This window comes from Passer domesticus, chromosome 17 (assembly GCF_036417665.1).
Source record: "Passer domesticus isolate bPasDom1 chromosome 17, bPasDom1.hap1, whole genome shotgun sequence".
In the NCBI taxonomy this organism is placed as follows: Eukaryota; Metazoa; Chordata; class Aves; order Passeriformes; family Passeridae; genus Passer; species Passer domesticus.
This window is the reverse complement of record NC_087490.1, coordinates 11,130,961-11,157,391: the sequence shown is the minus strand read 5'-3', so window position 1 is coordinate 11,157,391 and position 26,431 is coordinate 11,130,961. Positions and strand designations below refer to the sequence as shown.

Here is a 26,431-nt window from a genome sequence, read left to right as displayed (position 1 = left end):
CAGGCCTACAATGTTTTCAAGCACGAGCAAGGACGTGGCTACAGCCGTGTTTGTGGTGCCACAACACACCCGGCCTGCAGCAGGAGGACAGATGACATCCGCAAGGAAAATGCCTGGTCCCACACCTGCCCGTGGGCAAACCAAGTCTCCACTAGCCCAGTTCCCTGCAAGGCTCCCTGTAACCTGCCTCACACTCGTCTGTCCCTCCAGCCTTTTGGCTCCGTAATCCAGAGGGGAGAAAAAAATAACCTGTGACATCCCCCAAGGACAATCCAGCAGTCACACCACGGCGAAATGTCACTCACAGCAAATTAAATCATGACAGAGATCATCCTACTCCTCTCAATCTGCAACGCATTCCAGCACTCCTGATGTTGGCATTGGCCTCTCCTGGCTGCAGCAGGTTCCTTCCCAGTGCAACCCACAGCATCGCCCTGCAGCACCACGAGTGGCAAGTGAGCTCTAATTACAGAGCCCGAGTTAGGACACACAGCTCACACATGCCAAGATCTTGGAATGATTTCCAAACGCTAGATAAACTTTGCCGAGATGGTGTTTAAAAAAAAAGGGATAGGGTATGATATAAGATAGCAAATTGGGAATCAGCAAGGGGGAAACAACACAATGAAAGAATTGTTTCTGATTATAATTGCTCTCAAAAAAACTTATCCTGTACAAGAGCAGCTAACCATTCAAAGGAATATTTAATACACAGAAGGAACTATTAAGAGACCATTTTCCAAGCTCAATTCTTTCAGCCTGTCTGCACTAGAGAACACTAAATTACAACAAATAGTGAGCAACCCTGTGTCTAGTCGCCCAGCCTGGTGGAGTTTACAACAGTTTAGAACACAGAATAAGCAGCAGTGACCCCAGTCCTGCCTGCAGTGGCAGAACTGTGTCCATACTTCAGCTTAGTGTGATACAGTTCAGTAATAAATAACATCCTTAATTACACTGCTGAATGAGCCACAGTGAAAACTGCATGAAAACAGACAGCACCTTCTATTTTGAACTGTTGCTTTGATTGCACCTCACCTGAAGTCATATATAAGTCTCATCAATATCATAATCTTCTCCACAGAAACCAATTATGTTGTCACAAACTGAGACAATAACCTCAAGCGAAGAATAAACAGCAGGAGCAGATGAGTGCCAAAGAACCAGATTTTATTCTCATGCAAATATCCTTAAGTACTAAAACCAAGCTGGGGGAGGACGACTACAACCCCTGTGCTGTACTCACTCACTCCTGAGCATCTCCTGTACCAACAGATTGCAGCTGCTGCTGAACAGGATCTGTGTTTTCCTATTACACACTAGAGTTTATGATACTCAATAATGAAGCAAAATAAAGTTTTTTTATGTGGCACAAACACACTTTTGATTTAACCTTCCCTTGAAACTTTTTATGCATCTTTACAGAGTATAATATTTAGCCGGTATTAGAAAAAAATATTTACACAGAAACAATTAGATCTCAAGCTGGTTGATATGCAAGTCCTTGAAAAAAAGATGTGATCCGAGCTGCTGCTGCTTTCTGTAGGCCAGCACATACATTTTTGAAAAGGAAACCCACTGAGATGTTTATGAATCACAATTATTGACCTGTATCAGAATAAAAGAGTTACCTAGTAGCTTTCTAAGGTTCATTGTTTTGGTGTAAGTGTCCATTCACATGAAATATGATCTTAACTGTTGGGCCTGAGCAAATTTCATGACACTTTTCTCAAGAGTTTTAACCAATATTTCAGTTGTATTCTCAACACTAGCAGTGACAGTCTGACAGCCTAAATATCCACAATCTTACTACTTCCCATCTACTTCATCTGAACTATGACATAAGAGCTGTCATCAGATGCACTGAGTATCTGTCACCATCTTTTCAACAGTCTGATTGATCAACTTTAAATCAAATAAAGTAAAGCAAGATGAAATAATACTGACTGCTCCCTCCATGCAATGCTACTGCTCGTACTTCCCTAACCAGTGTCCAGCAGTGTTCCAGGGGATCCAAAGGCAGCAAGGGCTGTACAAACACCTCCTGGAGGCCACTGCAGCAGAGAGCAGCACCCAAACAAGAGCCCAGCAAACCCTGCTGACAGGGACTCCTCACTCATAAGCCTTAAAACCAAACAACCCTCCCAAAACACTGTGACATCTTAAAAAAGTAATGAGTAAGACTGCAGAATGGTGAAACAGGGACTGCATCTATCACACAAGACAGACTCCTCTGCAGGAAGAGCCGTGACATGACTGGGACTATCCACTAGGAAATGAGGGAAATCCTGCCATGCTTCCTTCTTCCACAGAGCCTTATGGCACAAAGCATTTCCCCAGCTCAGTTTGTGTCTCCAAGAGCCATGTTCTGTCAGTAAATGCAAAAACCAGTGAAGGAGGTTCCTAAGAAGATAAGCAGTGACTGCCATGCTGTGGAGGAACATGCAAATAGATGTGAAAGAGTGGATTAACCGGAATAGGAAACCTGCTTTCCTGCAAGAGGCTCAGTGTGCTCTGACACAGCACAGAACGCTGGGAGAGTCAGCTGTGTCCAACGTGTGGGCAGCAGCCTGAAAATCCAGAGACCAAACCCAAACACATGGTAAGCAAAGGAAAAGCTCAAGTGCTGTTTGCCTGTGAGGGCTCATTGCTCATTGTCATCACCTACAAACTTGATTTGGATTTGTGGGGTAACATCCAGGACTAAAAGTAAACCACACCAGGCTAAGACTCGCAGCTTTTATTGGAATGTACCCATGTATTTTGTTATATTTGTTATTTTCAAAAAGGAGAGCACTGCTGTCCCTCTTCTATCTGGTCCACTGGTGCCTGCAGGAAAGTCCTGAAGTTGAAACAAGCCCTCATTTATATTCTCAGCAGACTTTAATTTCAATGTGCTGTGGAACTAAGAGGAAGCCATCTTCTTGGGGACAGAACATACAATTCAATTTTGTTCTGAAAAGTGCACGCAGGATTAATGTCCATAATTGCACGGCCTGTGCTGTGGAATGACAAACGCCTTTCCCACTGCTCTGCCAATGTGCTTCAATCCAGAAACAAAACTATCAACTTCCAGATACGTACTCAAAGCTTGGATTGTTTTAATGTCGAAGTGGTGGAGAGCAAAAGGATGTTGGAAGTCTTAAACCAGGTTCAAACCTTAGCCTCTGTTGGCCAGCTGAGCAATAAATGCAAGCCAGGCTCCTGGTGATAAAATCTGAGATCTGTCAACTCATTTCACATAGACTATCTAAGGAAACAGTCTTAAGACTACAGTAGCTTTCACCAGCACTTATACTGTCATGAAATAAAGAGAAAGCTTCTGTCTTGAAAAATGGTAGTCAAGACATAGTTGGGAAAAATTCATTTTACTGAATATTCGTGTCTGTGGTAGAGGAATGACAATGGGGAGGAATACATAAATCTTCTTGCATGATACCTGGAGCACAACAGTTGGAAAACAGAGATGTCTGTTCATTTTTTTTCCCCAATCCATTTAGATTTCTAGTCAGAGTCAAAATGGCTCTAATTTACCTGTTTGATGTATTAATCACATAAAGGCATTGGTCAGATTTCAAAGCAAGTGGCTGAGAGTTGATAAGAAGTGAAAATATTAAGTCAAAGATGGAAGATTAAGAAGGTGCTCATTCAAGTCCTTGCTATTTATAATTACTCCCTGAAGGGACACAATATTTCAAGTACAGCCTCTTGAGGTGAGAAATAATCTGTCAAGTCACCAGGCAAAGGTGTTAGAAAATACTGAGGCAATAGGCAGTGAAGCTCTTTTGGAGTCACGGAGTGGGGTGGGTTGGAAGGGACCTTCAAGACCATCTTGTTCCAGCCCCTAATGGCACCTCAGGCAGGATCCACATCCACCAGACCCTGGAACTGCTCGGGTCTGCACAAATGAATTTGTCTGGAGGACTGATGTGTGTCAGAGACTGAAACAGCACTCAGAAAAATAAACAGGTCAGGCAAGGAGCTGCCTTCCTGGGCAGCACAGCCCTGGGAAAGCAGAGGCTTGACAGGAACTCCCAGTAGCTCCAACAGCTTCACTCCTGTGCACTGTACCCCGAGAAACCTTTGCTTCTGGTGCATCAGGCTTTTTTCCTGCCCTCAAGTGTACTTAGCAGGGAAGGCCTTAGTTTCGTATGTGCACAGCTACTGTGGGAAGTCCCCTAATAAAATATCCCCCAAACATCAAGTATGTGGTTTTGTGTCTTAATAGATTTGTCAGGAGCCAGAACTGGGGTATTTTTCTTGAATGTATTTCAGCTCTCTCCTACCACATGGCATCTACTATCCTACAGTGTAAAAGAACACGAATTATTCAAAATTATTTAAATCACTGATTCCAATCACAATTTAAATCAGTAAAAGAAAAACAAATTTAAATTGATTTAAATCCTCATTTTCTTTTGTACTTGTGTTATTTTCTGGGAGAAAAGTAATTATTAGCATCTGATAACTATGAAGAAATGCCTGATTTGCAGTAGATTATGAACTTTATAATCAGGACTTTTTATCAACAAAAAGGATTCACAATACACACATATTTGTATATGCAAATCTCCTTGTAGACTACTGGCATTTAAAATTGTTGTTGACACCAAACAGAGTTCAGGCTCTGCTGTGTGGGATCATTTCAAACACCTTTAAGCTGGTGCCTGGCAAGAATGAAATGCGACAGTTTAAATCTCTTTTTTGCTCCTGCACCACTTGGAATGACTGATGGAAAACTTATTTGAATCTCAACCAGAAAAATACACCATACAACTTACCCAGAATCTCAACCAGTAAATACATCACACAACAATTTACACAGGATTGTTTTGCTCTCTTATCTACCTTTATCTTTTTTATCCTTTCCAAGCTTTTTCTAACACCAGATAGACTCGATTTTTACTTTAATTCTTAAGTGCTTGTTTTTAATTATCAGGATGTGCTTTCTAATACATTTGTATTCCCACAGGAAGTTCCCTGAGTAGATCTCCATGGAATGGCCTGTCTTAGGGAATCTGGCAGAGTTTTCCCACTGCTGCTCCATGGAATGTTGCTTTCCTGGTGGTAGCCCCGGGCAGGCTCCTGAAGCTGATGCTGGTTTGATGTTGTGCCATTTCTACGTGCTCAGATCTGTTTCAGACACCACTCTGGTTAAAACACTAATTGCTGTAACGAGTCCCTCACTGCTCCTGCTTCTCTGGGTGGAGCTGGCCCAGCGATAGCTATGGCAGGAATTCTTAGTAAGCAAGCAAGTAAAAACTGGAAGCACTTATTCAAAGGTTTTCAGGAATGTTCTTTGTCCACCTCACACCTCTCCCCCTGAACTGAAAGAAAGGCTAATATAAAACAATGCCCAACACTTCTGAAAAATCACACTGGTTTCAAGTGAATCAAAACACTCCATTTTAAGCTTTACCCCCTAATTTTTGCATACAATCGAATTTATTGTGTCCACTGATTCTTAGTCCATTTACTGACTATTTTTTAGCTCTGATCCAATGCATAATGTCACATAAAACTGAATCCATAATTAAAGGAGCACTGTTATTAAAAAATGGTGAATGGTTTCACTTTTAAGGTGAACCACCAGAAAGAGGGGAAAAGTTTCCTTGCTGGAAATGGTGGCAGACGTATGGAAGTACATGGAAACATCTATGGGGTCCAGATCTGGAGATGGTGGCTAATCCCACTGAATTTTATTATTTAAATTACAGATTCATTCTAAAAAATCTACCACCCTTTTCATCACAGCTGTCCACTCTTCTGGTGTGCTCTTTGGTTCAGACTGTGAACAATGATCTGAAATCTTACTTCCAGCCTAAATCTATTTATGGTATGTTTATATTCACTTCTTCCCATGCCAACATTGTCCATTAGCTTCAATAACTCTTTTCCTGCCCAGATGATTATACTCCCTGAAGTCCAACAACAATCACCTCCCCCTTCAACTCTGCTGGGCCATGCTGAACCAGGCATGTCCTGCCAGTCTCTGCTCTCCACCATCACATCTTGAATATATGTGGTTGTGGAGTCCCACATTCACCCTCACCTCAAAACTACCTATAATGGAACTAGAATAGAATAAAAAAAATAAAAAAAAAGGCTCATATGTATGTTTTTTATGCCAGAAAAGACTGAACTGACTTGTGATTTTCCGCTTGGGAATAGAGGAAAAAATACTGAAACACAGCAATGGGAAATAAAAAAATCCTTGACAGCACAGAGATGAACAGAGACCTCATTCAAATTTCTCAGAATGCATGATACAGAAGGCATGAAGTGTATTTATGATATTAAAGGACAGATCTGAAACAACATAAGGAAGTACTTATCTACACAGAGCTTTATTAAACCGCAGGGGACACTGGCACAGGATGCTGAGGAGATCAAAAAGATCAACAGGTTCCACAAATTATTAGGTAAATTCACTGAGAGAAAAAATTCTACTAGGGAAAACTAAGCAGAGAAGATGAAGATATAATCTTCCATCTTAACAGGGAAGATAAGCAAAGGGAATCTCTGTATTTCTGCTTTGTTCCTACGAGTCCTTTAGCACCAGCAGGAACAGGACAGTGCTACAAGGACTGTGGGCTGGTGGAACATGACTTTCCTCAGCCTCAGGAATCAGCCTTTTGCTCTGCCTCTCACAAATTAGCTCATATGAGTTAATCCTTCTTTTTCAGATGCATGGATGTGTATGTAGAATTCTGCAAAAAGACTTCTAATAAAAATAATGGGGTACAAGCTGAATTGCTGTAGGACAGAACTCACTAATGACAGAAATCAGATGATGCCATCCCAGAAGGACCCTCTCAATGTGATGCCTACCTGTGACCACCCCAACTCAAAAAAAAAAAAAAAAAGCCTGAGAGGTGCCTTCCTTTTTTTTTTTTTAATGATCACTTTTTCTTCCTGGTTCTCATGTCCTGATACAGAGCTATGAACATTGTTTGCATTGCCAATTGTAGGGAAACTGGTGTTTAAAAAAACCAATAATCCAATCAAAGTTTCAGTTTGTGGCCTTTACTAATTAATAGTATTCCATTATATAGGAATATTACCATTTCCTTATCAGACTTCTCAGCTATCTTCTTTTAAAATCAACAGGTAAAAACTACATGGAGAAAGAGTATGAACAGGCATCAGAGAAACAGCCACATATTGCAGCACTGTTAACCAGCTCCTGAAAATTACAGCTCCATCTCCTGCTCACAGCCAGACCTAAATATATTTGGACACTCGCTCTCATTGCAAATGCAGTGGCTTTAGTTTTGTGCCAGGTAAGAGATGAGAATCCAGCTCTCAGTCTGCATTTCTAACTCTTCACAGAACAGGAGAGTCCAAACATATTTTAGTTCTTTATAGCTGCTCTTCATAGACAACTGAAGATCTTTATCACGATAAAAACAGAAGGCACTGCCACAGAGTGTAATTACATGGTGCTGGAGTTGACTGTTTTCTTCCAGAAATAGGAAATGGTTTGAAAAACGTGGTTTCTGCTCAAGCCATATTCTGAGTTCCTTAAATAAAATAGTATCCCTAATTCCTGTGCAGATAAATGGGAACTCTGGTGCTGCAGGGCTGAGTAGCTCATGGGAATGGGTTTTGAGACTGGGCTTGGCAGGCACAGCTTCCTGCTCCAGCGACCAGCTGCGAGCTGCCACAGTGGAAAATCATGTTTAGGCTCTGTTCACACCACCCAAAAGTTCCTGTCCCAGGGAGGGTGCAGAAGTTAGTTGGGATGATTCCTTGCTCCTCTTTAGCTGCTGAAGAACCCAGCACCTGAAGGCAGTGTGCCCTGTGGAGATCCTCCCTTCAGACAGCATGGCACAGCAGGATTTGGTCAAAGAGTGGACTTGATGATCCTGGAGGTTTTTGCAACCTTAATGATCCATGACTGCAACCCCCCAGAAACACTGAGCCCTGCACCAAGTGAGGACAGGCCAGTGCTGCAGAGCCCCAGGCACAGGAACAGGATGGGGCTGCACATCCACAGCTGCATCCGCGCCACAGCCAGTGGGAAATGTCCTGCCTGCAGGTACAGAAACTGTCAGCCAGCAGGACAAGCAGGTTTCAAATATCCACTCAGTCCCACATTCCTGACTCCTTCAACAGGCCTAAATTAGGATTGTTGTACATATCCTAAGACCACTGGCACTGGACTGTTGTCTCTTACTGTACAGCTAAATGAAAAAGGTTCTTGCTTCTTCTGAAATAGTTTCCAAAGGGGGGGGGGGGAAAAAAGGTGCCTAAAGGAGAGTAATTATTGTGCTAAATAATTGTCAATAAATTATAAGAAGTACAAGCAGCTCAAAATAGCTCCATAAAGATGAGTAAATATGATCTGAAGAGGTGTCTATGAATCACACTCCATCTCTCTTATTACCACAAAACAGTAATGGTTCCTACATTTTACTACAGAACTTTTCACTGAAGATGCAAGAGATGTTTATAACCATTAATTTCACCTCCCAGCCTCCCAGCTGGGAAGCCCCATCTCCAGCAGGGAGGGAGCAGGATGTGCCATTCAGCTGAGAGGACAGCAGGTGCTGCAGCAGGGCTGGGAACAGGCGCAGACCCCATTTTGTGCATCACCCACAAGATCACCAAATGTCACCCAGTTCTCCATCCACTCACTAAACCAAGGCTGATCATCTCTTCTGTTTCTTTTCCCAGAGAACCATTCTCTCTGTCAGGGAGCTGCAGTGTGAGTGGCAGCCCCAAATGTTTTGGAAAAGGTGGACAGAGCGAGGCAGCACTGCGGGGCCAGGACACACGGACGGACACACGGACGGACACACGGACGGACACACGGACGGACACACTTCCCTGCACTTGGTGAAGTGTCCTGCCCACTACACCTCCTCCTCTCTGAAGTGGGATCTGAGGTGAATGAACATATTTCTTCCTTAAGCCCCAGCATGTCACAGGCTTCAAGAGCCGTTCTGCAGCTCTGCAACTCACAGCACGTGAAAGAAACTGACTCTGTTTTAAAGGGATATATTATTCGTTGCTTCAAAAATCATTCAGGTACCAAAGGCAAATTCTTTCAAAACAAGTCAATGTAACCAAGCTCGACCTTCCCCAGCTTGGGTTACTTACACAGACATTCCCTGTCCCTACTCCTTGACTTTAATCAGGGTTCTCTCCCTCTGCTCTTTGCTTTTCCACTCCATCCCTTTTCAGTACTTGCTTCTCTCCTAATTCTGCTCTCTTGCCATTTCTAGTCTCTTCCCCTCCTTTCTTTACAGTAATTTCCATTTTCTTTGAAATGTTTTGGCATTTAATGCTGGCTTTATTCTTCCTTCTCCATCTGCTGCTCTTGTCTTTCTAAATCTCTTCTGGAGCCTTCTCTCAGGAGAAAGGAAGAGAGATGTACTCTGTTCCATGTACTGCTTCATCTTTCTGGATTTCAGTTCCCTTCTTTTCTTTCATGGCTTGGAATCAGACGATCCTCCTGTCCCTGGAAACTGATACCAAATAAAATGTCTCCTGCAGCCCCACATGAGCTGGTCCTGTGCTGCACTGGATCTCCTGCTCCCTCTGAACACAAGGATCTCAGGAGAGCACTGGGAAATATCTGCCATTTCTCCTATAGAAACTGCAAGAGTGCAGAAAGCAAAATTACTGGTAGATTTTACTCCCCTGCCTGGTGCTCAACATTTGTGGAATCTTCTGGCCATGGAGACTTGCTCCACCAGCTACAATCCATTTTCCAAGGGAGTTTCCCCCTCCCTAAGGGTTTTTCTTCTCTGTAAAATCTTCTATTTCATTATCAGGGCTTACAGGGAACAAAGGAGAAAAAACCAAGCTTAACTACTAAAACTGCTTTTAGACAAATCTCCCCTATATTGTCTTTCCCACAGATTTTAATTTGGAACTCAAAGGCTCAGCTCTAAGCTTCCCAGCCTGTTGGCTTGGCCTCTGTTCCCAGGAAGGGAAATAGCTGCAACATGGAAGATGACAAGGACATTTGCCAATCAGAAGCACCACAACAACTTTCTCTTGGGAAATGTGCAGCCCTATCTGCAAGTGTACCTTTGAACTAAGACATAAGACATAACAGAAACTGATCACAGATTAAGCAAAGCAAATACTAAGATAATGGGGAAAGGATTTTTTCTACTATCAATTTTTGTTTATTCCCAAACTTCAACCTGAAGTCTAACTTTCTGTGAAAGTTTTCCTTGTATTTGTTATTAACTGGTATGTTTGATATTGTCATACCAGTGGGAATGATGCCTCCTGAATGTTTTTGCTTTCAGAAAGGCAGAAGGAAAATAAACACCTGAAAAAAAATCCCTTGCAGCTAACAAGATGGATTTTGCAAAAAAGGGTAAGATTTAAGTCATAAAAATTACAAATCCTTTAGAGTTGCAGTTACATTGCCAATACACGGAAATAAAATAGAAGAAATGAAGCATTTATCAAGGTTCCAAAATAAAGTGAACAAGAACATTAACAAATGCCAAAGCTTATAAAAGCCTCAAAGCACTCAGACCCTCCCTTCTCTCACAAGCTCAAAAGGGAGTCAGTTGTTCCTCAGTTTTATCTTACATGTTTCCCATACCACCTTTTCTCTGGTCACAGAGATTTTGCTTTATTCAATGCCTAAACCATGCAATGAGCAGCAGCCACAAAACCAAAGGAGTGGAGAATCCCACACCCGTTTCTCAAGGTTTTCCACTGTTGTTTCTAAACCAATGTTTTAAACACAGAGCATATTCCCCTGGATTTATTACAAGCTAAAAGGGAAATATGTATTTAACAAGACCCAATTCCTCTGAAATGTGCTGAGCTAAAACCCAAAAAGAGACCAAGAAGGAACGTGATGTGCTCATCCTGCCCCACTCTCCTCTGGCAGTTCCATGTTTATGGTCTCCAACTCTCCACCTGCAAACAGCAAATTCTCATGGCTGGCTACATGTGCCACACCAATTCACCAGCACAAAAAGTGAGACCTGAGTGAATTGTCTTCCCTGGTAATTATTTGAAAGGTATCTGCAGGGATAATGACAGATTTTCAGATCGAAGCCTGATTTAGGCTGACCGACCCTTTCAGCATTTCTAAAGAAATAATGGATTACAAAACTAATTCAGTGAAAAATGAAAGTAAAAATAGAAGCGATGAGACATCTTCTAAATAAGCAAAGCTGCTTTTACAGCGTGCTGAATAACTGCAGTGTGGTAAACATACCACTGTTATAAATAACAACCAGCCTTTTGACATTGTTCTTTCGTTAATTATTTCAAACCCTTTATCAGCCTTAACGAAGCAAACCTCATGGTTCTCCTGCAAAGTGAAAATAATTACTCCCATGTATAGGAGGAAAAATTAGGATACAAGGACAGAAAACAATGCTTCAAAGCTACAGTGGCACATGTACAGAGCACTCAGGAAGTCTCACAGTGTAAGAGAAAAACCATCTTCTCGTTCAGACAAGAGTGTTCCCTAAGTGACTGATTTGTAGCATTTACACATCATTTAATTTTACACAAAATGCATCAAAATTTTTAGATTTAACCATAATTAGTAAACGATCAAGACACATCAAGTTTTCTACTGGTAAGTAAGGCTCAAATTCTTTTTAAATTGAAACTTTGATTTCTCCCTACTAAGGCAATTTCTTGTTTTGTTCCAAGTCTTAATCATAAAACCATTAAAAGTAACATGTTGTGTTAAAAATGCTAGCAGCTGCCAACAGATGATACACAGCACTTTGTCAGATTAGATAAATAAACACCAGACCAGGCACAACAATGGGTAGTAAGTAATTGTGTCTCATTACCTTTGTGGTCTTCTTGGGCCAGCTGACCACAGGGACACCCGAAATGGCAAGATTTTGGTCATCATCAGCATGTTCCTTTAGTATGTTCTGTGGCAAATGAAAAGGCCTTTGTTAACCAGAGAAACATTTCTCCAACTCAAGAGTGCAGAGACCTACAGGAGACCTACTCTGCTCTCATGGCAGAGGGACAAGATCTCTGCAAGTTCCTCTTGCTTCCACACTTCCAATTCCCACTGAAACTCTAGCACCAGTCATTAACATCCAAGATGTGAAACTTCCTGCAAAACAGGCAGCAAAATCTGCATCAATCACCTCAAATGTTACAGAATTCTTTAATATTGGTGTGTCCAAGACCAGGGTCTCACCACTATCACCTCTCTCCCTCAAATCCAGGTCATTAAATCCCAACTGACCCCACAACTGACCCCCTCTCTCCTAATCAGGGCCACAGAAGGCCTGAGAAGCAGTGAGGCTCTGCCCCTGTTGTTTCAGCCATCACAGGGCATCAGGTGTGTAGTCTGGAGCAATCCTCAGATGCCTGATCATTCAGATAAGTCAAGAATAAAAATGTACTCTGGAACATTTCATCTTTTTGCAAATGGCAATCCAAGAGCACCATCATTCCCACTGCCCTTCCTCCCCCCATGATGAGCTGCAGGAATCCAGCTCCCTTCATGTGACCAGCTGAGGCATTCAGGTTCCTGAGTGTTCACTAGGAAAGGATCTGACTACGGACAGCATTAAGGGAAAAAGATTGGTCTCCCCTCCCTTCCACCCCCAGCAAGCCCTTTTCTTTGATGCACTGTTCTAGAAATTTCGTGAGTGGGCTGCACAGGCTGACACAGCTTCCACCAGTGTGAATCACTGCCATGACCAGTAAGTCAGCACAGAGGTGTAAAACACTCCGTGGTGCAGCTGGGAACAGGCCACGCTCGCCTCCCGTGACTCCCTACATGCTCACTAATTTAGCTACAAAGCTCTTCCTTGTGGAGTTCAGGTGGCTGAAAAGGAAGAAATGAAAACAAAAAAAAAAAAGGAGTCAGAAGGAGGATTCTGCTGTGCTGCTGAAAACTGAAGGCCAAATCAGCACCAACAGGTTAAAGACTGAAAAAAAAAAGCTCCAATAGAACAAATGAGAACTGCAGGTTGGAAATTACTTCAACAGAATATTTAGGAGATGACCCCAGACAATGAAGTTCAGCAGTGCTATTCCCAAGTATATGAAAAAAGCTTAATTAGCCAACAACAGGCAGCAGGCTCTGTCAGTCCCCAGTGCAGCACTCTAGTAATTAGTAATTTCACACACTATACAAAAAGAGCTTAAAATACAGTAATTGTTTTAATAGGGAGTGCACTTGGAATTCATCTGTAATCATCCAACTAAAGCCCGGAGTGTGATGGCATGTTCCAGCTCCCAGGAGCCTGAGTTTGGATGAGTGTCCCTGGGGCTGACTCTCTCCCTGGAGCTCAGACAACCTGTCACACTGAGCCCAATTCCCCAGCCTGTGCTGAAATGAGAGCTGTTAGCAGCACACAGCACAGAGCTGCTCCTGCAGACAGCAGCACCCCAGCAAGGCTGCTGGTGATGCTGCTTAGGCTGAAAGCAGCACCAGGGACCAAAATAAGCAATACCAGTACAAGCCCAGTTTCATCAGCCTGGTGCTGTGGCTGCACTCAGGGGTTTGCAAAGCTGAGGAGTAAACACATCAACCTGGCTGTGATGCAGAGTCTGTATTGCACCTGCTCTTCCAGTGCAACACCCAACAACTTTTAATCATTGGCAAATTAACTCATGGCCAAGCTGAGGAGCACCTCCTTTCTCATGTCTTTTTTATTTGGAGAGAGATCACTGCATTAACTGAGCTGTGACCACATTCTGAAAGTTCAATCCTAAAACTGAGAGCTCTTTTGTATTCTCATTGCAAAGCCAAAATTCTCCAGAACAAGGAGGCAGCTTGAGAGCCATAAACAAAGGACAAATTAATCCCTTTTTACTTTGCTACTCTTAGGTTTGAAAGCCTGTAAGACAGAAAATCTTAACATTTCCACTAACGACTGTCAGAGACTTGGAGTTCAATGGAAAGCACAGTATATTCCAAGAACTTGGCAAGGTAATGAAGGTTTCTTGTTATCGTATGTATCACGTGAAAATATTATCCAAGGAGAAATGCAAAACTATGGCAGCTTATCATCTGAGGCAGCTGAAAACAACGGCTGTCTGCACAGAGCACAGCACAGCCACACTCGCTGACGGGAGCGTCAAGTGGCAGCTCACAACAGCCTGGGGGAGGCAGGGGTTTGTTCACCTGCTTAAAAACAAGAAAAAAGAAGATAAAGAAAAGCCATGGGGCTCCAGTTAGAGGAACAACGTGATGCTCTTCCAGCACAAGGTGGCTCGATTCATTACACTTGAGGGCTGTGGTGACAACAGCAGGTATGAAGGGAAGAAGCTGATTAACTGTATAAGAATTCAGCTTAGCCATTAATTTCAAAAGCACAGCAAGGAATGACTCCCCTGAAATGCATTCAGTAGAGGGAGGGTTTTTTTCTGTCATCAGAATGGGAAGGGGGTAAGATTTCTTGGCAAGAAAAAGTAAGAACATATTTCAGTAGATATCATCTGTCTTGCACAAGAATCTTCTCCTGCTGCCAAGGAGTTGCAGATATTTGACAACCTCTGTTCTTCAAACCGAGTTTCTTCTGCTCTAATGGACTTCCACTGGCCCTTCTGCAGAATAGCAGTGGTTTTGCTTTGAAGTGGGCAAGGTCTGTAGCAGTAGTAAGAGGCAGGTCTCACAATCCTGGTCCCCAACAGCAGCACAGGAATTACCATCCTCTGGTACCACTCAGAAATGTGCAGAAATCAGAGGCTGCACACAGGTGAGAATCCCTGGCAGTGGGTTTAATGAGTGTGGGCTGCAGTGCCACAATCCAAGGTGTGCTCAGCTTCACCTGTCCTGTGACGTGGAGTGCAGCCTACCCCAAGGAGTACAGTGGTGACCTCTTCTTCATGCCTAAGCCACCCCAGCGCTGCTGCAACCACCAGGGATTTCATTCCCTGCTTGGGCTGAGGGAAGAACTGACCTGCTCTCCAAGTGAGGCCTGTTCCACTCTGCAAATAAGCCTCCCTTGTGCTGCTGCACTCCATCGATCACGGTGATAAATGGGTGCTCAATCTGCAGAGGCAGCAGTTGGCACTTCTGGATTGCTGTGTCCCCACCAGACAGGCACACTTAGTTTGGAGCTCAGATGATGTGTAAGGAATTTACACTGGCTTAGTTTAGTTTTCAGTCTCCCTTCTGGTAAGGAAAATAAATTACTTTACTTCAGAAAGTCTCACCTACTTGACATTAAATAGCTGTAAATAGCTGTGGTTGTGTTTACCACTCAGAGCAGTAATCCAGTCACCCATCCTTTACCGTGCTCCTGCTCAGCTGGGAAAGCATGGATTCTTTGTGAGCTACCCCGAGTAGTTCTGTGAAACTTCACATCACTGAATAAAATTGTTTCCTTTCTCCAGTTTAACTATCCATATCCTGTTTTCTGAAAACATTAATTATCTTCCTAAAGCACAAAGACAGACTTGAATGTCATACAAAAAAAGTTCCTGAGTGTATTTCATTAAGAAATAAAAGTGCTAGAAAAAACACTGATTTATTTGCTTCAGGAAGAAACTTGTTTAAGACTTTCCCAGCAGAGCAAGAGCTTTCAGACTTTGTCAGAGCATGTTCTTGCTATGCATTTGTTAAAAATAACTCTCAAATGGGTGCACTAAAAGGGTACTTCTAATAGGAAGCATTATTAATACATCACATGCCTGAAAGTTGGGTTGCCCATGAAATAAACCTTGTTAATACAGCCAAATACAGTCACAGCATGGGTCACAGAGCTCCTGCAGGATTCCTGCCTCCATTCAGTCACACAGCTGACTGAATGTGCCCTGGGTACTCATCAGGGTGAGGTAAAGGGGCCAGGCCTCTGCTCACTGCACTGCTGATGCTATCAGCAAATCCCCCACGTTATTATCTGTACAGGTTGGAAAACTTGTAGCAAAGAACATGATTCAGTGGTCAAGGAGATAAATACCATTCTGGAAAATGGACTGTATTTCTTCCTCTGCCATTATGTCTTTATGTGGTACAGGGCAAATCTTTAAGTTAATATTCCACAGGGTGTCATGAGTTGTGTGCTCCTGCTCTTCCTCATGCCTGGCTTGGGATCTGGATGCTAAAGATCAGAACTCCTGCTCTGCAGAAATGTTAAGCCACAACTATTTAAATATAATTAAAATCATCTTTTGCACACATCATTGTTAAATACACTAACTGTCCTGGCACATAAGGTCAGTACCCAAAATTACTTTTATCTTAATTTCTTTGCACCCCAGTTCCCTGTGGTAACAACAGCTCATCCATTATGTGTGGAGCAGTGGGTGGAGATCCTTGGGAATCTCAAGGGAAAATTCATTCACCCTGTCCAGCCAAGGGGCTGAACATCAGAACCTGATGGAACAGCAAGGGGGGAACAGCTGCATGCTCACACCAAGGAACCCTGGATCCTGCAAGGACCATTATGCTGGAGCATGCTCAGAGGAATAAAATCTGTCACTTGGCAACTCCTCCCTCAGCACGCCCCATCCTTTGAAGGTAAAAGCTCGAAACACTCACACACTTGGGTTTGATTTTTCTTTTCTTTTCTTTTTTCTTTTTTTTTTTTTTGAAGTGAATAAACTGAATAAAACAAACCTCATGCTCTGAGGAGATTGGATGCTTTGGCTCCACTGCACTGCTCTCTACCACACCCCACACCAAGGAGCACAGTGGCAGAAAGGAGGGATGGCTCTTGCACCCAGGGTCTCAGAAGTAGATGGGAATGGGTCACACCTTGTCACTGGCTGCCTGTGACAATCTGCTGATGAGCAAACAGAAGGCCTGTGCTGGGAATCCTGCACTGCCCCCTGACCTGCACTCAGCTGCCCCTCACTGCCCCCATTCCTTCAGAGCACCTGGGAAGTGGATTGTGCAACCCCAGGGAGTTATGGGGGAAGCTGACTGCATGGGCTTTCATTAATTTACTCTGCCATACTGGCTCCCACTCTCTGAAGACTGAGGGCTGGCTTGTATGTGGGTCAATACTGTAAAAAAGATGGGTGAGAAAGTTCTTCAGCACTTCTTTAGACACTGTTCAAGAAGATGTTTGAGTTAACATGAGTTTAAAAAGTCTCACTCTGGCTAATCAGTCACAGACTGGCCAAACATCCAGAGGTGATTCCAGGGGGAACAATCCTGCTGATGTTTAGATGTGGTCATGGGCTCTTGAACCAGCAGGGAACCATCAGTATCCAGATGTTGGGTTACATCCTGATGGTTACAGCATGTGCTGGCAAGGACAGAAAGTTTAGAAGCAGGCAGTTATCAAAGGAGATGGAACATCAAGCTGTACACCATAACTGGCAGGTGCTCGCTTAATACCAGTTACAGCACAGGATCACCAAAAAGGTGATACTGGCCTTTTTGTAAACAGTCCATTGGTAGTTCTGCATCTTTGTAGTCAGTGAATCCACTGTTCTGGAGAGGAATAGGAAAACAGATACTCCCACACAGAGCTTTAAGCCAGATTCACATATGGTACCTTGCTGTGTTCTAGGGAGATGTCTCACAGCACTCTGGAGTCTGGCATCCAAAGAGGGAGCAGGATCCACTGGGAACATCTGCAGCAGCCATTATACGTTGCACCCCTTTCTGGATTTTGAAGTGAAAATTATCCTGTGCATCAAGCTTGGAGAAGTAACATGACCATTCTTTCTGCTTCACCACAAATTCAACTTCTGGTCTTCATTTTGATTTCTGATTAAAAGATGACTGATCCCAGAGCAAGCTCGTGAATCTACATCTGCAACTTTGAGCAGGTGTATCCACTTTCATGTACAAAGTGAATGATTTTGCAAGAAGAGAATTTCTGAGCTCTTGTGGTTTACCAGAACGAGAGCAGTGTATCACACTTCCAAGCTCCAGGATCAGGGAATATGGTTCCACTGCACACTGCACATGTTCAGCCTTCTCTAATGGCTTTGAAGCCTTTCTAAGCAGCTGTTACACCACTTGCACTAAAATAGAACAGGCTCCATCCCCATTTACCACATAAACACATATTTTTCCCCTCAGATTGTGCCTTACAGAGCTCTTGTGTATAGAAAATATGTAACTGAAGATCCATACTGTTCACAGACTGAAAATCTACAGAGAAGTTGTGTCACTAGTGAGTACTCACGCCTCACACCAGCTCCAAAACTAATATATTGTACCAGTGGAGAATAATTATCAACCTATAGAGGGCAATGGAGGAAAGGAAAATGAAAAAGGTGAAAGGAAAAAAAAAGCAGCTGGAAGTGTTAGACAATCTATCTCCTGAGCTGCAATCAAGTATTTACATTTTGTATGTGTCGGCTAATGAGGTGTACACCAGGGAGACACGAGACCAAAAAGGGCTAATTAAAAGTATAAATATAAACAGACTTTTTGAGGTATAATATTTACATGTGAAACTTAACAAGTGCTGAATTATGAGAGGATACAAACTTTTGGCCACTACTGTGACAGTCAGAAAGGACTGTGTCACTTAAATCTGGCTGCAAACAGGAGCCAGAGACAGCTTTGGTTCAAGGAATCATTTCCCTTGAAATTTCCCTGACATGAGCTGGTCACCACACACAAGCTGCCACCCCTCTGCAGCAGAACTTTGCCTTCTGCTCCCCTGCTGTGCCCACAGAGCAGAGCTTGTGTGGATCACCAAGTTATCACACCCACCTTCATGTCCTCCAGGAGAGCCTGAGGGTCTTCAATGCCTTCTGGAACACACTTCTTGTTCTCTGGGAGAGATTCAAGCTTTTCCACCAGGGCTTTTAAACCCTTCAGTTCAAATTCTGTGAGGTGAGTCCATTTGGTTGAAACTTCTGTAGCTGGAGACCCCGTGGGTGTTTTGGGATAGTCCGTCGGGGTCGTTGATTTTATGCTGTCATCTGACTCATTAGACAAAGTTCTTTTCAGGTACCTCATCACTGTGGCTTTTTGTTTCCTCCCTGCAGCCTCCTTCCCTTCTGAGTGTGTGCTGTTGGGTGAGGAGGAGCCATCCACCAAGGATTTGGAGTTCTTATCCAAGCTGTCATCCTTCTCCTCCTGGAGATGGGCATCACAAGATTCTTCATCCATGTCTAACCACGAATCTGATGAGTAGCTGTCTGTGCTGCGTTTTCTTTTTGCATCTGAAAGTCAGAAAAAGAATGCTGAATTTTTAGTGTAACCTCACAGCTGAAGCACTTCTGTACCACTGGGGCCAGGTGCTGCCTATTTCAAAGGGCACTGGAGAATGGTTTAGTGAGTATGTGACAGGAATGGGCTTTATTCAGCTGATTTTTAATTTTTTTTTCTTTGAGGGGGGCGCTTGTTTGTCTGTTTTAATGCTGGTTTTCATTAACATCTACTCAGTTCAAATGACTGGGAAACATTTAGGGAAAAATTATGCTTTCTTCAAAGCTTCAGTCCTCTATGCCTTCAATTAGGAGTAGGCAGAGCTCTTAAGTCACACACAATTAATTTTCCCACAAATCCGAAAAAGACCAGATTCGGCAGCTTTACAGCTTTAAGAGGAGAGTTAGCACAGAAGGAGGAGGGGGAAATGATGGGAGAAGGCACGTTAAAATGCTGTACATCATCATTCTTCCAGGAACCCTGCACAGCACAAAATCAACTCCTCACTACTTTTCCTCTCTGCAAGCAACAAACTGTTGATAAAACAAGAACCCCCGGTTGTTAGTGCATGAATACTCATTGCTCTTCTGAGACAGAGGATTTCAGCTGCGCTTATTTTACGACAACAAGACAAAACACACTGAGAAACACAGGGACTGTCACAGCTCCATGCTACTGGTTTTCTTAATGCCATTCCTGATACATTTTAGGTACTTCTCAGGAAGATTTAAAGGCAAGTTTCTGAGTCTAAAGAACTATTAATCTTAATTTCCCCCTAAGAGCCCCAATTGTTACCCAACTCCGTGCAATCAAGCAGTGAAAGCAATGTAGGAAACCAGTGGCCATGGTTCCCTCAAGCACACATCTTTTCTTATTTATTAGACACAATTTCCCTTACTAAGTGAACAACATTGAATGCAGGCTAGCAACAGCAGGAATTTCTGTGGAAAATACAGTTAACACTGGCAACACCCAGTTAAATCAATGTGAATTTTATTGCTGGCTGAAATGGGTATGAGATGGAGCTGCAAACAAAAACACACTGCGAAGGAAACAGAAGTCACACAGAAAAAGTGAGAGAACAATTAATGAAAAGTTCCTTTCACAGCTTCCATACTTTGCAGTGCAGTAGCTTTGGATGAGGACAATGTGAACCATGCTTAAGGAAGGATTAAATGGACATTAATGAGAAGCTCAGCATCCGGTTGTTTAACACTGAGATTCAAAACAAATGCTGGAGCCCAGTTCCAAGCTGGAGAATTCCTCCTGGTCACAGACACTCCTTGTCTGTGCTCAGTCTGCACCATCCTGCACAAACACAGTGGTCAGAGGTGCCAAGGCAGTGGCAGTGTCTGAGGCAGCTTGCTCAGCCTGCCTGGCTGCTCAGCTCTGCAGTTCCCAAGAAAAGCCCTGCAGGGCCAGCTCAGCTCTGTGTGTCACTGCCCCAGAGATACGAGCTGGTCACCTCACACTTCCCAGGGCAAGTGTGCTGCTGCTACAGGGTCTGCAAAAACCCAGCATCTCCATCCACTCTACTCCTTCAGACAGGCTTACATTTTTCCTCAAAACCAAAATGGCCATAAAATGACTCCTGAAAGGCAAGTTTAAGCTGAAATGCCTGTGAAAAGATGGCAGCCACAGAAAACACCAGCTATCAGCAAGGCAGGGTGCAGCTAAATCCAGCTCCATCCACAGGGCAGGGTAACTTCCTCCCTGCAATCCTCCAAAAAAGCCTCACAGATTATTTTGTGTGCTGAGGTGGTGGCATCAGCACTCCAAAGCAGCTCCTCCTCTCTGTTCTGTGCTAATACACCCCCATGCTTCTCTTAGAAAAATAAACAGGATTAGAAAATATCTTAACTAGAACATTTAAAACCCACTCAGTTATCCAACTTTTATTTCACACAGTTTTTTCCTTTGTCCACAGTAGCAAGCACACGTACCCACCTCAAAGGCTACATAATCAGCTTATGTCATTCTCCCATTTTACAACTGAGGAAACAGATGCTTGGGAGAAAGCACGATTTGCTCATTGTCACACATCAAATCTAGGGAAAAACCAGGAATGAGAATCCAGGCTGTCGGATCCAGGGCTGGAGCCCTCTTCTCTGAGCCACACAGCCTCGGTGAGCTGTTTTACAACTGACTCAAGCACAAAGCCCAGCCTCAATGGGAGAAAATGCCAGAGTTCTGGCATCAAACAGGAGAGGGTGGAAGCAGATCCACATCCCTCCGCTGCCAGGACGGTGTCATTAACAGAAAGTGGTGTAAATCTGCACAAAGAAAATCGTGTTTCTGTCCTCCTATGCTGTAGCTCTGCTGAACAGGAACTAATGGCTGTAAGTGGGGCAAAGCACAAGTGTAAATAAGGCCTAAAGAAAACGAGGGAGATCACGTTATGGAGGTGTGAATAATTTACTCCAAGTAACGCTCTGGTGCGAGGAGGAAAAGCTTCCAAGAGAGATCTCCACTTTTTGTCTCTTGCTCTCATCTGTGGAAACAAAAGGCAGGAGAGGAGTGGAGCACCAGAGCATAGTGGGCCTGTTCCCAGGAGAAGGCAGCACACGGAGGGGGGCTGGCAATTCCTTTCTGCCAGCTGCCACCGCGTCCCTGCCACCGGCTGCTGGCACGAGGCAGCCCTGCCGTGCCAGCCACACCTGGGCACAGACAGGCAAGAACAGCTCCCACCTCACCCCAAACAATCACCACCAGAGCAGTGCCTGTTCCCTGCATGCCTGGCAGTCACTCAGCCTTGCCCACCCTTCCCGTGGGCACGGGGCTTGGGGCTAACCCCGAGTGCACCAGGCTGTTCTGGAGCACCAGGGGATTACAGCGCTGCTGCACCACCGGATTAAGAGCAGGCTGCTCTCAAAACACAACAACTGTCTGCTACTGCTGCTAATCTAAAAAAAAAGCACCGAGGGAATCAATAATGGAAGGATAACTTCAAGGTGAGGGAGATTCAATTTTGTGTTTTCAAGTGTTTTGTTGTAATGCAACATGCCATGATTTTTATTTATTCATTTCAATGAAAACATTGTCTGACAGAGTTACTGTGCTGTGAGCTGAGGCCCTACATAAGCATAATCTGCATTTACTTTGTTGAGAAGTGCATTTTAAGCACTGTATTACCAGGGCTCCACTGACTCGGAGGTTTCTGGTTTATGAAGTCTCTCTGTGGGAAACAGCACCCGCTCAGCTCAACTGTTTGTTCTTCTGAGTCAATGCCCCAGTGAGTCCCAGGTCTGAACCCCAGCTTCAGAGGGGATATCCAGTCTGGGCTCCCACACAACTTACTGCAAAAATACCTTCACCCCCATCATCTCAAAGCAAACAAAACCAGCTCATACAGACCAGTCTGTGATCTAGCTCAGTGAAGAGGTGGAGCAGGACAGAGCATTAGAAATCTTTTCTATAGCAGTTCACTTCCCTGTGGCTCTGGGCAGACCACTTAAGTTTCCTCACAGCTATCCACTTGTACAAGAATAATTATACACAGTTTCTTTCCTTTCTGAAAAGCAACTTGCTGTATTAGAGAACTTAAAAGAAGGGGATGGGGGTCAGGCATAATCATGAAACCTTTCTGAACTATTTAGAACAGTCCAGTGTGTAGGGTCTACCTTGCCATTCCCAGCTCCAAACCCTGCCACTGTGACTTGGGAGCAGCAGTTACTTTCAGTCTGCTAAAGACAGCAATGACATTTTCATTAGCAGAAAAACCTTGAGCATACTGGGAATGTATCCCATTGCTCCACTGCATGGAGCACCCCATACAGGAACCACTCAATATACTGAAGTACCTGTCTATCATAAGCAAATCTATTCTATCCCCTGAGGAAGAGGGGAAAAAAAGAGACATGGCTCCTTCACTGTGCCAGAGGGCACATTTTCTATATCCATCAGGCTTAACATGCAGTTAGAGCCATCCTGTTAAAATTTTAGCAATGGGAATCTTCAAAGCTGCAGGCTACAGAGAAAGCACGTCTCTGATAGCCCAGGATCTTCTCCCAATTACTCTTTGTCAGCTCACTCTCAACATCCATATCTCACTGAAGGTCAACTGTGGTTGAAAACATCCAGTACAGACTCATTCATGATAAGAGTAAAAATAATGAAGACATATCCACCCTGAAAAACAGCACACATTCAAATCTAGTAGGAACCCCAATAGGCTCCCTTCTGATTTCAGCTGGCAGGACAAATGTCCCAGTTGAGACAGACAAGCAAAAGAAAAGAGAAAAAGAGATTGTGTGCTTTTACAGCAGCCTGTGATTGCTGTCATGTCGTCATCCCCCTGAGTGTTTGCCCTCCTGGGAGAGATCTGAGACAGAGCAGCCTCACACACTGCCTGGGAGGACCCAGCCTGGGAATCCATCCTGGGCCTGAGCACGGGGGAGGAAGGCACGGCCATCATCTTCCACCTCATTCAGAGCTGCACTCACGTTTTTATTTAGGGAGTGGGAAGACTCCAGGTTTCAGCCGTGCCTCCACAGAGGTGGGGTTTTTTCCTGTCTGAACTTTTGTGAGTGGAGACATTTAGAAAACATAAATACAAAGAACAATATAAATTGCTACAGCTGCATACAAGTATCAGGACAGAGGTACCACAACACAATCACACAAATACACCTTCATGAACAGACAATGTCTTGAAAGTCACTCTGAATTTAACAACCTTCATGTCAAAGCAAATAAATACTATGTATAAAAACACAGTATGAAAAGTCTAAAGATATCCTTAAAATCCAACTGCTGATTAACTGTTTTCTGTGTTCTACAACAATGTTCATTATCAAGATAGTAATTTTTTTTCTTTACTCAGGAGAACAGAATCCCCGTGAATTTTATGAGAACTATTCCCTTGTGAATCCCAGAGACTGTGGGCAGTGTCCTGCCCTATCTCCAGTCAATGTCCTCCTCTACTGATAATCACTTTCTCAACTTCAAAGATCCACTACAATCACTGTACCAGAAGCTATGTGAGTAAAGAAAGCAGCACAACTGGAGGGTGAAAAATAGACAGTTCTAGCACCCAAAAGGAAAGGCAGAAAACAGACATTTAGAACAAATTTAGAACAAATTTCCACTCAAGGAAATTGTTTTTTAAAAGTAGGAGAAACATTTAGATTATTCAAGAGAAATTTCTGAAAATGAATATAAGGATATGAAGAATTTTTCTTAAACCAAGAAGTACAGAAGACAATTAAATCTGCTGAGGGGTTTGAGGAGAAGTTAAGTACTTTGCTTCATTACTCTTAAGAAGAATAATGGGAAATTCTTTGTCAAGGGATACTCCCTCATGGGAAATCAAGAAATTGCCTGCAGATAGAGAAGTCCCTAAGGAAGAGACAATTTAAGGACTTTTGCAGCTCTGAAGAAAAGTTTAAAAGCAAAGAGGTAGGGTCTTCAGGATATCCCATCCTCAGCAAGTGAATGATACCAAGATACAGGTCCCACAGAACAAACCAGCTTTAACTGAAAGATTACAGTTCAGAGAGATTCGAGTCAAGAGGCTGCACACAGACCAGTTAAAAGAAAAGCAAAGCAAGTATTTGAAACAGTATTACTCACACAGAAAAAGCAATGCAGCTTGGTAAGGTAAATAATGTACCTTTACTGCCTTGAATTTGGCAAATGCCAAAGTGAAAGATCCAGCAGTATAGAAGACTTTGTCTTTTGAACCACAACCCCACTAAGATAATTATTTTAAGGTAAAGTTTCTGCCAAGAAATAAAAAAAAAACCCAATTTTCTGGCAAAACAAAAGCATACATCTCTCTCTGCCAGCAACTGAAGCCACCACAGGTCACAAGACCCTGAGCAAGTCACCACCAAACCCTTTTCCAGCTAGCCAGGCTCTTTTTCCTGAAGCCTTTGGAGCTGGCACTCTTTGGTCATGCAAAAGGATCCTGCTCCCTCTAGACAGGGGACATCTATAGCTCCCAGTGAGCTTTCATATGACTGGAATATCTCCCAGCTAACTGGACTGAGGCACATTTTGTAGGGACCACCAAACTATTATCAGTAATTATGGAGCTGGGCTGGAATTCACACTGGTGATTTAGCTGGCAAAGGTCCCATCTCAATATCCTGAACCATCCACTCTCCACAGCTAATTTGTTCTGAAATTACACGTTGCTGATCTGGCACCTCTGCCCTGCCTGCAGGACCAGCCTCTTTCCATGCCAGTGGTTTAGACAACAGGAGATTGGTCCTTATTTTCCAAAGAATGCAGTTGTCAGTTTTGTCACTGCTTTCTGAAGAGCTGATCCAAAAGGCTAATTCATCCTTTCCTCCTCTAGGATAATCTTATGAGAAAAATTCCTCTGGACACAGAATTTCTGCTTAACTAACCTTTCTGACCAGGGTCTCAGAGCTAAAATGTGAAGCACACAATTGCCCAGTGACCCCAGGAATTCCCCCTGGCCTATCTACACAGATTATTAGCTCCCTTAAATTATTCTTGGTCAGTAAAACTCACTGGAGAGCAACACCTGCCCTTAACTTCTTCAACCCCTTCTACTAAGAACTGTGCTCATAGGTGAACATTTCCCTTCTGTCCAGAGCCTGGGGCAGTGCCAGCCATGCCAGGTTCACTCCAAGTGGCACCTCAGGGAGCAGGAGGCACAGAAATGCTTTAGTCCTCCTCCACACTTAACCTGTATCAGTTAAGACTGAGCTGGTGTGGTGCTTGTGCTGTTTTCAGCTATTCTGTGCTTAAAAGCAGAGGGAACATGGCCCACCACCACCTTCCATCAAAAGGAGGAAAAAGGAGGCAGCTCAGCACAGCAAAAACTGGATTGGCACACACTGATGCAAAGCTCACACCAGTGCCAAGGGAATGCCTCAGGCACATCTGTCTGTCTCTCTTCTGGTCCATTTTCAACTCTTGCTGTAAAGGTTTCTTTGACCTCCCTGTACCTGGGTTACAGATCATGGAGATTTGTGTAGGTGTTTTTTGGGTTTGCTCTTCTGCAGAACTAGAACCCAGTCACCAAAGAACTACAGGAGAATTTAAGGAAAAGAGAAGAGAAAGAAGGCAGGCTTTTAGTGACCACACCGTGTTCTGTACAGGAGCTGCTCTACATAAGGACAAAACATCCACCCCACCAGAGCACATCTGCAATACACACATTTCTGGCCACTGAGGTGCTGTGCTGAACATGGCAGTAAATCCTCAACTGTTTGGCAGATCATCCCAACACAAACATTACTGAAACCAACAAAAAAACACATCCAAAAATTATTTTCTGGGATCCACTTGCTAAGGGAATGTTCAATACATATAATTCAAAGTAGGTTGGTACTTCATGGAAACGCTTCAGAGTCAAAAATCTTCCCCACCCCAAAATAAAGAAACAGTTCATTAGAATTTCTCCAGTTCAGTTTCTAA

The 26,431-nt window shown here is 43.5% G+C and overlaps 1 protein-coding gene across 9 annotated transcripts in view; it reads right to left on the bottom strand.

Moving 5' to 3' along the window:
* KDM2B (lysine demethylase 2B) overlaps positions 1 to 26,431 on the bottom strand; it is a 110,980-nt gene that overhangs the window by 26,697 nt on the left and 57,852 nt on the right. For all 9 annotated transcript variants that reach the window (XM_064392504.1, XM_064392501.1, XM_064392502.1 and 6 more), the window contains 2 exons: positions 18,599 to 19,053; positions 11,793 to 11,879 (listed from right to left, as the gene is read on the bottom strand). In XM_064392504.1, the coding sequence (XP_064248574.1) occupies positions 11,793 to 11,879; positions 18,599 to 19,053 (542 nt within the window). The remainder of the gene's footprint in view (positions 1 to 11,792; positions 11,880 to 18,598; positions 19,054 to 26,431) is intronic.